The 13,554-nt window shown below is 40.3% G+C and overlaps 1 protein-coding gene across 2 annotated transcripts; it reads left to right on the forward strand.

The window, feature by feature from the left end:
- The first annotated feature begins 1,270 nt into the window (after positions 1 to 1,270).
- On the forward strand, positions 1,271 to 13,356 carry zgc:92594 (uncharacterized protein LOC436996 homolog). Of its 2 annotated transcripts, none has more exons than XM_041986496.1 (8): positions 1,271 to 1,358; positions 2,622 to 3,428; positions 4,211 to 4,319; positions 7,051 to 7,146; positions 9,722 to 9,955; positions 10,216 to 10,238; positions 11,705 to 11,853; positions 12,010 to 13,356. In XM_041986496.1, exons 2-8 carry the CDS (start codon positions 2,809 to 2,811, stop codon positions 12,294 to 12,296), a joined length of 1,518 nt encoding a protein of 505 aa, XP_041842430.1. In that variant the 5' UTR covers positions 1,271 to 1,358; positions 2,622 to 2,808; the 3' UTR covers positions 12,297 to 13,356. The 2 variants fall into 2 exon arrangements, with proteins under 2 accessions (XP_041842430.1, XP_041842429.1); XM_041986495.1 differs by lacking the exon at positions 1,271 to 1,358 and adding an exon at positions 1,367 to 1,652.
- The last annotated feature ends 198 nt before the right edge of the window (positions 13,357 to 13,554 follow it).

The raw sequence follows: 13,554 nt of genomic DNA on the forward strand, positions 1-13,554 counted from the left end.
GTCCGTAACTGAGAGGCTGGAGAGAGATGATGGATGAACTTTTCAGGGAGATGGTGAGAGACCTCTTAGAGCTAGCAGATGATGTGGAAGCAGGACTTGCTGACCCAGACCTTGTAGAGAGGAAAGCAGAGAATTTATTTAAGTTGTTGGACTTATTTCGTCAATTTTCGACCTAAATATTGACCACAGAGTGACTGCAAGTTTAGAAGAAGTACTCCACCTCTTCTCTGGTACCAGACACAACAAGCAGAACACACACAGGACCAGATGTTTGGAGTTTGACCCGACTGCAGTTCTGGAGAACCAAGAAGTTCTATTTAAAACTTCTGCAATCAAACCCGCTGCTTCTCTCAGCAGCTCCTTCTCCTCACACACTCCCTGATATTCTGCGGCCGGTAATAAAAGTTTGTTCTCTGGGTTTTTTTAACAGAGTATCTAAACCAACACAGAGGAACAACGCCACACAGTGTGCTGGACTGTGTTCACCTGCTCTGCAGTGATACGTTATCTGGTGTGTGTTTGCCTTGACTTGTGGAAAGGGTAACCAATCAGCAGGATCCGCCCACTGAGTTTGATGGACTAGGTTGACAGATAAAATAAATTCATGATGCTCTGCAACACAAAACTGTGAAATAATTAATTAAATACTGAAATAATTATATATGTTTTTACATACATTCATTTGTATTTTAATGAATTAATAATACACCTAATAACACATTAATGTATTTAATTCTCATTTTAATTAATTAATGACTAATTTAAGTAATTATTTAATGATGTGTTTAATTAATTCATTATGTCACTTTTACTCCATAAAACCAGCTTGACGGACCTTTGTGAAACCTTGCTGCGTTCAGGCATAGTCGGACATTTTACAACGAGTTCTGATATTTCATGACTGCCGCTTTACAACTTACCAGTTAGTGTGTATTCCCTCGAGACATAATTTGTGTTAAAACATGAATGCAAAGAAGTCAAACTATTTGACATCTGCATGCACTTAACATGGCCCCAAGGAACAAAGATTGCCACCGTTTTAATAATATCGTTTCACCCTTATTAAACAAGATCAAAGATCTAAAGTGGCAAATTGACAAAGTACATCATGACACAATATAATTTAGAGCCCCTACGTTACCACGCATTCGTATTTAAATAGCACATAAAATAAAACAATTAACACTGTAAAAACAACTAATATTAGATTGTGTTTTAAGAAGGGTTACTTATTACTGAAACTACATTACGTGAAGCCAACATTTCCGAGGAGCTGTGAAGGCATCATTTTCCCGCATCTCCCTGCGCTGCTCAGCCTCAGTTTCATTTCACTGGCCGTCCGTCTGTCTGTCCCACAGGTGTGTGTCGACTCGTCCTTTTGTGTCTAATCCCGAAACCTCCAGATGGAGAAGCTAAACGCGGTGTTTGGAGTATTTACTCGGACTAGAGCGGACTGTTTGCGGACTCAGTGGTAGCAGGAAAAAGAAAGAAAAGAGCGCTAACGGGTGGGAATGTTAACATGTTAGCTCCGGCGCGGCAGGTGCACCTCGGCTCCGAGATTTCACACGTTAGCATAACCGACAAAGAGCGACTTTTCAGCCGTGGGAATCCACCTTTTTACGAAGCCTGGTTTCTGTAGTCACTCTGTGGAGGTGAGAAGCGGAGAGTGGTTGTTCTGGTCGTGTTTGCTGTCCCAGGAGCTACGAGGAGATTAGTGTAGCAGGGCAGGTTAGCTAATTGACGGTTGACCCGTTAACGGACAGTTGGTGCAGTTATCAGGAAAACACGCTACGTGAACAGCTGTGGCAGCTGTGTGTGGCGGACAGGTAAAGGATTAGAAGAAACGCAGCCTGCCGGGGACACCTGAAGTAAACACAGCAGGTTTCCAGGGTGTCTGGAGGTCAGAAACAAACTACAACCTGCTTCCAGCAGCTTCAGGCAGCTGGACCACGTGACACCTGCTTGATGATCCAGGTCCAAAGTTAGAAACTGGTTTCTGTTGGTTCACATCAGAAGGACGTGGTGGAGAAACGAGGCGTGTAAATAACCACGATGGACGTTCAGAGCTTCTCCAACCATCTTTGTTCTTTAGACTTTCTGAAGCAGTCAGATGTTTTTATTTTTATCAAACATCAGAAAAGTGGCTTAGTTTATCAGACTTCATAACCAAATGCTCTCAGTGGTGCGACTTGTTGAGAAAACTAGTAGATCCAGTCAAATGTGAACATTTCTAATGTCTTAAAACAAACAAAAAAACAAACAAAACAAAGTTTTTATTTTAATTGTTCTCATTAAAAACAAAACTAATCTGGTTTTTCTGTTTTAGGCCTTAAAGCATTACCAGGTGAATAAATGCTTTGCTCTACGAAAGTAAAGTCATGTCAGATTAATCAACAAAAAAGTTTTTACTGTTTTCAGATCTTATTGTGTGTCTGTTAATCTGGCTGAGAGTAAACTTTATGGACGTTACCGTGGGTCGAGTATTTTTATCCGGTTCTATTTTTTAACATTTCAGCCTGGGACTTTAAAACCAGCAGTGAATGTTTGCATTAACAAGTTAAAGCTAGTTGATAAATGGCTTAAAACGGCTAACTTCATTTCTTTGTTTAAATTTGTTTCAGCATCAACACAGGACAGGTTTCTCCATCTCCCTCCCTCTTCTCTCTCCTGCTTGGTTTTGCCTTCTTCCCGGACCCATCCGCCTAAATTCCTTTCCCCACATCTTGTCAGTCCATCTTTTCAGCAGTTTTTTGTCTTTCACGACATCCGTCCATCTCCAGTTCACCTCTGTGGTAACTGAACAGAGACATGGCCTCTGCCCAGTCAGAGCAGTCTAGAGTCCTGCAGGAGGAGCTCACCTGCCCCGTGTGCCTGGACTTGTACCGCGACCCCCACTTGCTTCCTTGCGGCCACAACTTTTGCAAAACCTGCCTCGATCGCCTAAAGCGGCAGGCCGAGCGAGGCCGTTTCCGCTGTCCAGAGTGCCGCGACAGTCACCGCTGTGGCATGACCTTTCAGAAAAACTTCAAACTAGCCAACATAGCTGACGACTACCGTCACAGACGCAGAGCCACAGCTGCAACCCAGGGAAAATCCAGGGAACTACAGCCGTCTTCTCTGGCAGTCCAGCCGGTCAGGAGTGTGTGTGCCGTTCCGTGTGACTACTGCCCCTCTGCAGCCGCCGAGGCGTCGGGCGATGTGTCCTCTGCTGCCTCCGCGGCTCAGGACGGGAGCGCCGGTCAGGAAGCTGCTGCTGCTCCTGCAGCTTTGACCTTTGCAGTCAAGACATGCCTGAAGTGTGAGGTGTCAATGTGCCAGGAGCATGTCAGGCCACATCTGGAGCTGCCAGCCTTCCGGGAGCATCCTCTAACCGAGCCAATGAATGACTTCTGGAGGAGGAAGTGCCCCGATCATGATGAGATTTACAGGTAGGAAGCATAATTTGCACTGTTAATTGTGAGGGGAAGTCCATAAATTTAGCCACAAATAACTGCATAAATGAGTGTTTTGAGTTTTTTCTTTTCCATGAGCTGGTGCTGGTTCTTAGTCAAAGACTTGACTGAAGAATTATTATTTTATGTTTTTACACTTTTTCATTAACGTGATATTTGTGCTTTGGTTGTAATAACAGTTTCGTTCATTTAGTCACTGACTGTTTCTAAAGTAATGAAGGTAAAAGTATGATTTCTAAAGGTGATATCTTAAAGAAACTGAGCATCAGTCCAAACCCCCCCCCACATACTTTTTGACCAAAAAAAAAAAAAACAAACAAAAACAGTGAAAAAATCTAGAACCAATAATCCATGAAAAGATTAAAGAATCATTTAAAAAGCTTAAATGAATGAAGCCGTCAGGACCGAGTTGAGCTTAGTTTAAATTGGGGTCCAGGCAGGATGACGAGGCCAAGTTTAAAAAATGATAAAAAATGAAGTAGTTTCTCTTTCCTTAATATTGTTGGTGTTCAGTCAGCTGATCACATCTCAGTTAAATGAGAAAGCAGCTGTTTGAGGTCTTGATTGTAAATAGACGAGGATTTCTAGGGTGAAGCAAACGTTTGGCTGGAATTTTTTCTTAAGGTTTTTTGGCTTTTTGAAGTGAGCATGTTTTTAGGGGCCACTTTTAAAAACTTTCTAAATAAATGTCGAGATTGGTCTAGAAACGTTTTGTTGTGTTGTCGTCTGTCTGAGCCCAGTTTTAATTTGCTTCCCAGATACTACTGCATGGATGACAAGATGTGTGTGTGCAACGCCTGCACCATAGAGGGAGGGCACGCAGGACACACCATCAAGACCCTGAAAAACACCATGAAAGATCTCAAGGTACATTTCAGGCTGCCGGGCGTTTTTATGGTTTATATTTTCATGGAGCTCCATGAAGGTGAGCGTGGGTGTAATAAGCAAACCTTCTGATCCTCTCACACCGCTAGAACACTCGGTATGTTCTAAATGTGAAGGTTACTCTGTTTTATCATCACCACCTTCCTCCCACAGGGTCCCATATTTGGGAAAATAGCTGCATTTTTCTATAGAAATGAGTTTTATATCATGAAATCCAGAGTCTGCTGTATCTCAGCTTTGTGAATGTGTGGCTCAGGCAGAGGGCTGTGATGAATCTGGAAGTCCCGACACGTGGATGGTGACAGTTGTTGGCTGCGTGCGAATGAACGAAGGAGTCACATGACCCCGTGGAGCCTTTGTGGGGGTGTTAAACTCACTTCCTGTCCTTTCAGTCTCCTGAACAGAGATGCTTCCAGTTCATTGCTGTGGACTCAACAACCTGTTGAATGTTTGAGTGGAATCAGACAAAACTCAACCTGACCTAAAGGGTCGTCTTAACAATACACGTGTTAGTGGCCTTCTCTTCATTTACTGGCCAACTGTCCCTTTTATCCAGCGTTTGTTTACTTTCTGTAAAGTTCAGATGATATTTTCAGATCTGTTCGTCTTTCAGACGTGATTCATGTTTTGGTGCTTGCCCTGATCGGTCTATAAAAACATTAAACATGTTTAACCTTTTCTCCGTGTTCCTGGGCTCTAGAGCTGCCGACAGGCCAGAGGTGTCCAGCTGATGGACGCTCCAGATGAGTCTTTTGTCTTGGTGTGACACACAGGTCCTGCATCCCTGACAGACGCAGTAAACCTGCTATCGATGCCTCATTTTTCCCATGAAAAACTAGGCATTGTGAACAACTCGTGTTTAAAATCACAGTAAAAAAGAAGCTTCAGTGTTTCCGCTACATTGGCTCGGCTACCGCGGCTACCACGGCTACCATGGCTACCATGGCTACCACGGCTACCATGGCTACCGCGGCTACAACGGCTACCACGGCTACCGCGGCTACGTTGTTAGCGCCGCGCCTTCAAAATGCTGTAAAATAAATGGTTTCACATTAATGTTGAAGCGTGTTTATAGAAGCTTGATGTCCGCTCTGCTGGACATCTGCTTTAGTTCCAGTACATTTAATAAGGTTATTGGAGATAAATGGATCATTGGAGCACGCCGTTTAACTGACCCCGTGCACGGTAAACACAGGCGCCGGGCGTATGTGATACGAGTGAGTAAATTAATAGACCGATCAGAGTGAAAGCATTACGAGGAGGCGTTTCTGAACCGTGAGACAGTTTTTCAAGCAGATAATCAACTTTTCTAAAGTCTTGTCAGCACATGTAAACACTGCGATAGGCCAGATGTGTGAAAGACGATTCCACTGAATTCTTGGAAACCGAGATGACATTAGACCAGCTCCTGATTTAAAAACTGCATCTTCACATCTGCTCTGGTTTGACAGGCAGGAGTCGGCCAAGGTGAGGTGGAGGAAGCGGGAGAGTCAGGTGGAGGGACGATGAAATAAAACAGCCAGAATGCAAATTAACCCCATTTAACGTAATAGATGTTGGTGAATCATAATGTGTTGTTTGATTGGTTTGTGTTAATAATATAAAAAAAACACTGGCATCAGTTGTGAGGGACGTCCCAATCGGGTGTTTGGTCTGATTGATCCGTGTTATCGGTCACCTTTTCAGATTTGGAATTTTATTTCTTTAGTTTCATATACAAACATGAATATGTCCATTAATTCCAACCATGTCCTACCAAACCACCATCACAGGAGTTTAACACAGCAAGTTAGGAAATAGAAGAATATAAGAAATAGAAATAAAAAATTAAATATCCCAGGGACGCTCAAATCGCCACCTGTGGGTGAAAACACACCTGAGCTGTGGTGGACATAAAAAGGTCCAACCCCTGTTAAAAAGCTAGTTTTTTTTAAATGAGACCACATTTTAATGTCAGCTATTAACGTACAATTCATTAACAAAAAAACAACAAGAAAATATCTAGAAAATAAAAACATGAACAAGAAGCCGGTTAATTTAAATATTCACACCATTACACCTGTTCTGTGTTATTACTCCTTTCAGTTTATTCACAGCTTTAAATGGTTAAAAAAGTTAAACTAAATAAGCTAAATGCTCTGTTTGATACTCAATGCTAAGCGGACGGGGACAGACAACGTAAAGGACAGACCTGTGTCTTTGTTATAAATAAATGTTATAAATATAAAAAAATTTTTGGGTAACCAATGAAGAGGTGGAAAAATCCGTGTACGTTCCTCATGTCCCTGCATACACTGATTAAAAAAGAAAAGCAGGATATTTTCACTATTTTTTCATTTCTGTTATGAAAGTAAATAAAACCATTTAATGTTAAAGTTAATAAGTTCTGTAAAAAGAGTCATCGTGAAATAAAATATGTAGTGTTCAGGTATGGATCTGTGTCATACACCGACATCAAGCATATGCAGTCTTTTATATATTATTATTTATTTATTTATATTTATTATATATTTATAGTGTCCAGATTTACAGGACTTAAATATCTTCTGCTGAAAAAGATTTACTTTGAAGTCGAGACATAAGTGGCTCATGGTGAGAGAAGGAAAGCTCAGACGGAGTAGCTGAGAGCAGTAATCAGCCACACGTTTCATTTCTAGATTTACGTCTAAAACTCTGAGCATGTTGTCCGTTAACGCCGCTTCATGCCCACCAGGGCTCGCTGGACAAGCAGCTGTACCGGGTGGAGAGGAAGTTCAGCATGGCGGAGAAAAAGCTGCAGGAGCAGAGGGAGAAGGAGCGGCAGAATAAGGTAGAAGCTGCTCTGAGAAGCGTCTGATTTTTCATTGTCGTCTTGTCTCTTTATTTTTTAATGTTTTTTTATTGTTTTTTTCATGTTGTTAGCATCATGGGGTTAGTACATGTTTGTATAAAAGTCATATTCAGGCTAAATTGTGATATTTGTCAAACTGTGTTCTCCTAAAACTGCTGATTGACTTTTCCCTTTAAAACATTAAAAATGGGAGAAAAAAGGACAAATGCAGGAAGAATCTTCAGTCAATGAGGTCTAAAGCTGTAAACACACATTTCACCTCGTGTTTAATCCCATGCTCCTCACACACCGGTGGTGATGTAATCTATGACATCACTACTCAACCAGGTCACATTTTCAAGCATTAACATGCCCAAAATAGTTTAAAATCGTGATTAGAAATGCTGTAGCTCTTCTTCTATGGTGCTTAAGGAGAGTTTTGTTTTACAGGGCTTAAAGTATTCTGGCATCTTGCCGGAGCTTGCAGAGTATGTGGGCTGAAAAAAAAAAGAAAACGACTATTAAATAAGTTAATGTGCACTAATGTGGACTGTTGTCCGGTTGAGTTAATCTACCAATGATGAACGCTGCTTTGCTCTCAGGACGCACCTTAATAACCAATCAGAAGCTGAGCTGGGCCTTGGAAAACATGTGGTTGAGAGATCCGGCCGCAGATCCGGCCGCAGATCCGGCCGCAGATCCGGCTGCAGATCCGGCCGCAGATTGGTACGATAGAGCAGAGACGTTGAAGAACAGACCAGCTGTAAACGTTTGATAAAGCTACGATCAAACTACAGTACGCTGGTTTTATTGGCAGGATGAAGCATAAATTAGGAAAGCCTGGTTATTTGTTATTTACGCCACATTTTCCGACGCGGGCTCTGCCTGTCGGCTGGGGGGAGTTTGCTCACCTGCGTGTGGACGTACGTTTGTTTCTGCACATCGGTGTGGAGGAGAATGGTGAACGTGTGACCGTGTGGAGTCAGAAAGGGCATGCCGCCATTTAAATAAGGTAAATAACATCACGGTTCAGAGGCCTGACGTTGCTGAAGTCACTGATGTCTGATAAAAAGGGTGATTCCTCTACTTTTTGGGGACTTTGTCCACGTTAGACCAGGTCCTACTGAAAGCCTGCAAGACTTCTGATGTTCATGTATGGACTGAATTATTCTGCAGAGCTGGTAGATTAATACGGATTTGAGAAACCTTTATTCTCTTCATGCAAACGCCTATAAGGCTCCTTCATTGATGTATTTCTGTATTGTTTGCAACTAGATCATCCAGGGTCACTTCCAGAAAACAGACCTCTAGAAAGCAGACCCCCCGCCCCCTAATTCAGATCATTTTCTGTAATTAAATGTGTAATGACAGATGTTTATGTTCAGTCCCACTAAATGTTGTGTTGCTGAACTATGCCACCTGCTGTTCTGCCTCCATCATCTCTTTACCTGCAAGGTGTAAAAAAAAGGAGTAAACAAATCATTTTTGGCTCCAGAACAAAGCTGATGGAAGGTGACATAACTGCTATGATATGATGGTTTAGTGCATCAAATGTACATTTATCAATTTATTTAATAAAAACTGACAACCTCAGTGGGGCTTCCACAAGCAGTGTTCAGTCATGGGCAGCATCCCGTTTCCTGGTTGAGTTTGAGGCACCGTGAGACGCTGCAGCTGAACCCTGCCGCCATGTTTTCACGCTGCTACACTTTTAATGTTAATGACAGACCTCTTCATGATTTTCCACATATGCAAATGTAAGAAAAATTAAATCAGATATACTGGTCTGGGTGGAAATCTAGGTTAATCCCATTCCTCATAACCAGATAACCGCCATTATTTGAATGTTATTATCATTCTCAGATTATAAAGCGTCTACATGATCATTTGAATGTTTCAACTCCAGAAATTAGGAACTTTCAGATTCCTGGTCTGGATGTAAACAGGCTCACTGTGAGTTTGGAGGTTAATTTGTTATTGGTGAGCACTTTTTTCCTTCACAAACAAGCAAACAAAACCCAGCCTAAAACCGAATTATATAAAATCCCTTAAAAAAATCCCAAACCCTGAATGTGGTGTAGTTTCAATATGTTGATTTAAAGCAGTGAAACAACTCTTATACCTCTCAGCTATTTCTAATTTAATACTTAAAACAAACATTTTCAGGACCATGGACAGAGCCATGAAGATGCTGATGGAGCGTTTTTCTGTTAATAAATGGAAGATGTGTTTATCTGTTGTTATATTATTAATAATAAATGACGTCAAACACTGTAACTACGTCCAGACCAAAGCAAACACTTGTGACCACTTGGTGACTTGTTATCTTCATGGTTAATTAATAAAAGCGAGCAAGTCTCCCGGCTGCCAGTCAGTGGAAGATCGAGGCTGTTTTTAATGTAAATGGGACAAAAGTGGATTTTTGATGTTAAGCAGCGCGTTTTGAATGAAAACTAATAATATAGAAACGTATTTAGAAAATGAAGCTCAGTCTTAGAATGAAAACTAGGTTGTTGAATTTGACATGAAATAAGACACGAAGCATCCTGCTGACGCTCTTCCTTCGGTCATCTAGAAGTTCATGGATGACACTGAGCAGTGTTTGACCAGACTGGGCGAGGACATGAAGGCCAAAGTGCTGCGCTTCATCCTCAGGCTGAGAGAGTGCACACGCACTCAGTGTGACACCAACGGGCCGGCCATTCAGAAGAACATCTCCAGGATCTGTCAGGACCAGGCTCGCCTCCAGGAGGTCCGCTGTGGCATCGAAAGCCTGATGCAGGAAAACGACCCTTTTCGCTTCATCGAGGTGAGACGTGCCGCTGGCTTAGAGCGAAGCACCAATAACACCTGCTGCGTCGCTGTCCAGGGTTTAATAAAGCATCAGATGGTCTGAATGTCAGCTTATCTCTGACTGGAAGAAAATATTTCAGTCTTCTGAAATAAATCCACATTTTACACATTTAACGAACATGAGAAGAAAATATCGTCTGTTGACCATTTGAATTGATTATTTGAATGTGACCTTGTGTGTTTTTGTGCTCAAATATATTTTTGTCTTTATTTCAGGCATACAAGACAACAGGAAAAGAGTAAGTACTGCTTTTATTTTTGTTCAGACATTTTTATCCTTTTATCTTAGTATATTGTTGTTTATTTCTAATTCCTATATTTTTCTGTCCAATCCTGGACAAACAAGCTCGACCATGCTGACTGAGCTTCAGTCTTTAGCATCGTAGTAGTTCCTGTGGTTACACTTGTCCTCACCAAGGTTTGGTTGTGGTTTAAAAAAAGTCCACTTCTGAATCTCTTGCCTGTCAAGTATCCAGGTTTCTCTGGGTTTTACCGCACCGTGTAGTCCTGTAGTCTATCTTATCTACAGACCTGATAATCTGATTTTCCCATTTCTAATAGAATCTAAATGTTTTCCAGATACAATACTTTAGGTTTGATGCTCCTCTGGTAAGTGTTGTGTTGCTGGACATGCTGGCCACATGCGGCTCTGTATGGACCAGCTGGTAGGTCATTTAAAAAGTGCGGGAGACTGAAATTCATGGATCATTAACAGGTTGTTGTGGAGATCCATTTTATTTGAATCAGGTGTGTTGAAGCAGGGAAACATCTGTAAAGTGCAGCCTAGTTATCATGAGGACTGAAACTGGACACCCTTGATGTGGGATCATGCCACCCACAATTTAACGGCACATTTAAATAAATCCAGGAGGTTTGATTGTTTTTTTTATATTGTATATTGTAAATGAAATCTCTTGTATATCTTGTCTGTAAATGAACTACGGACGGAAAAGAGCTCTTAGCTAATTCCGACATATTTACACAGTGTCATGTACAAAGTGTTCATTAATGTGCATTGGTTCATTAAATTAAATGAATAAATAAATAAATAGATTCTGTATTGATCTTACTACATTTTATGTGTTAAAACTTGGTTCCATCTTTTTATTGTAAAAAAATCAGCATAAATGTTGAAATCAGAAAAACATTTTTTTATTTTATTTTATTTTTTTATTAAAAAAAAAGAAATCAGAAAAACATTTTATTTTATTTATTTATTTTTTTATAAAAAAAAAGAAATCAGAAAAACTTTTTTTTTTATTTTATTTATTTTTTTATTTAAAAAAAAAAAGAAATCAGAAAAACATTTTATTTTATTTATTTATTTTTTTATAAAAAAAAAAGAAATCAGAAAAACTTTTTTTTTTATTTTATTTATTTTTTTATTTAAAAAAAAAAGAAATCAGAAAAACATTTTATTTTATTTATTTATTTTTTTATAAAAAAAAAAGAAATCAGAAAAACATTTTATTTTATTTATTTATTTTTTTATAAAAAAAAAAAGAAATCAGAAAAACTTTTTTTTTATTTTATTTATTTTTTTATTAAAAAAAAAAAAAAAAAGAAATCAGAAAAACGTGACATTTGAGAAGCTTTAACCAAAATGTTTATTTTTTAATGGTAAATAATAAAAACTTGGCTCATTAATAACGTAACATTTAAACATTTTTAACAGTTAACGTCAGACGTCGCGTTTTCTTTGCAGGTGCCGCAGACAGCTGAGGAAAAACATGTTCTACCCGGAGTACGTGGACATGGAGACGGAGGTCCTTGGAGTGATGATGGAGGAGGAGATGAGAAAATTTCTTGATGAAGAGCTGCCATGTCACATTGTTGCTGCCATTAATTCCCTGTGTGAGTTTTTTATTCTTCCTCGTGTCTCTTTGCTGAGACTGTCCCAGTTTGGAAACACAAGGAACTTGTTTCTCACTAAAAGTTGTTTAAAATTGTAAAAACTCTTCAAACTTAAAAAAATATTTATATGAACTTCTGAACTTTGTTGCCCATCAGGTCATCTCTCAGATCCTGAGGAAGAGGAGGAGGAGCAGGAGGATAATGAAGAAGAAGCCGCAGAGGAAGACGATGACGACGACGATGATGACGACCTCGACAGCAGCGAGGAGGAAATGAGGAGTGAGGGGGAAGAGGAAGAAGATGACGAAGACGAGGAAGCGCATGATCAGAGCGAGCTGGCCGACGACCTCTACAGCCCAGGGGAGGAAGAGGAGGAGGAAGAGGAAGAAGATGAAGACAACCAAGATGGGGAGGAAGAGGATGAGGAAGAGAGAGGGGTTTAAAGAGGAACTTGTTGTATACATATATATTTTTACACCTAACAGAGCACTCGATCCTTAACTGTGGTTGGACGCTGCTGCCATCTTCATCCTGAGTGTGTGGCGTGAAAGACGAGCAGCAGCCACATTTCGCCTCGAAGCTTCTCGCTGGTTCCCGCTGAGCTTCGGTTCAGCAGGACTTCAAACTGACTGCCAGATGCCACCGCTGACCATAATTCAGGTGCTTTAAATCCCAGAAGACACGTGCTGCATCATGTACACACACATTTCTAATGTGTGTTAACAAGCGTGCAGCCGGAAGGATTCAGAATAAATATGGAAATAACTTTGCATGTTTGCCATGCCCTGTTTTCCACTACTTTGATAAATATTTTACAAAATACACGAGAAATCTGCCTGTATTTAACGATTTACATATTAGTCTAATTTGTTTCAGAAAGCTTTCACCTGCTGAAACTTTCACTATTAAAATTGCTGCAGAAAAAGGTCAAAGACAGGCAGCTTTGGAAAATGTTTCTGGAATTTTCTCACATTAACAAGAAAACTTTAAATGACTTGTTTCCCAGTTTTTCGTTGCGTTACAGAAAGTCTTTTCTTTGGTACTGTTGGTGGACTTTTTGTTGGCGTGTTGACCTAAAGCGATCTGAAGATCAGTGAAGCAACGACCGCTGGCTGGTCCACCTGAACAGGTGTTTCATGCTGGCGTTCAGCATTGCAAGCCAAAGAGAAAAGAAGTGTGTGTGGATGGTACTTTGACAGGTTTGTTTGCTTGGCATGCTGTTTAGATAAAAAAAAAACAATTTGCATTGTTTTAACAGTTTACAGAGTAACTTTTGTTCATAGTTTTGCTTTAAAAGCAGTAAATGCATTGTTTAAAAAATGTGACATGTTCCTATGCAGAGTTCAGTTTCAGGTGATGTAGAATTTTGCACTTTACCACAAACATGGTATGTTTGGCCTGAAATATTTGAATGTCAAAAGATGATTTTAATTTTGATACGAGTGACTTTATGAGGGGCCAAAAAATTGCTGCATATTAACAATAAAGCCTGTTGAATGTAAACAGTTTAAGTTTTCTTTTATACCGTGTCCATAGTTACATTGAAGATACACTACATATGTTCTGACCTTAAACTTCGTGCTTCTGAATTATTTTAACAGTATGTATGTTCCTGGAGCTCTTGTTCCCGTAGCGTCCAAAGGCTGAGAAACCACACTTCACAACTGTTTATTTTCCAGCCCCAGGTATCATCGTGACGGC

Source organism: Melanotaenia boesemani, chromosome 5 (assembly GCF_017639745.1).
Source record: "Melanotaenia boesemani isolate fMelBoe1 chromosome 5, fMelBoe1.pri, whole genome shotgun sequence".
In the NCBI taxonomy this organism is placed as follows: Eukaryota; Metazoa; Chordata; class Actinopteri; order Atheriniformes; family Melanotaeniidae; genus Melanotaenia; species Melanotaenia boesemani.

What these genes read in the sequence shown, in the direction of transcription:
- zgc:92594 (XM_041986496.1), top strand. Translation starts at nt 2,809, where the DNA reads ATGGCCTCTGCCCAGTCAGAGCAGTCTAGAGTCCTGCAGGAGGAGCTC. An exon ending in GATCATGATGAGATTTACAG is followed by an intron (nt 3,429 to 4,210) that starts GTAGGAAGCATA and finishes TTTGCTTCCCAG; the next exon opens with ATACTACTGCATGGATGACA. An exon ending in TGCTGCCATTAATTCCCTGT is followed by an intron (nt 11,854 to 12,009) that starts GTGAGTTTTTTA and finishes GTTGCCCATCAG; the next exon opens with GTCATCTCTCAGATCCTGAG.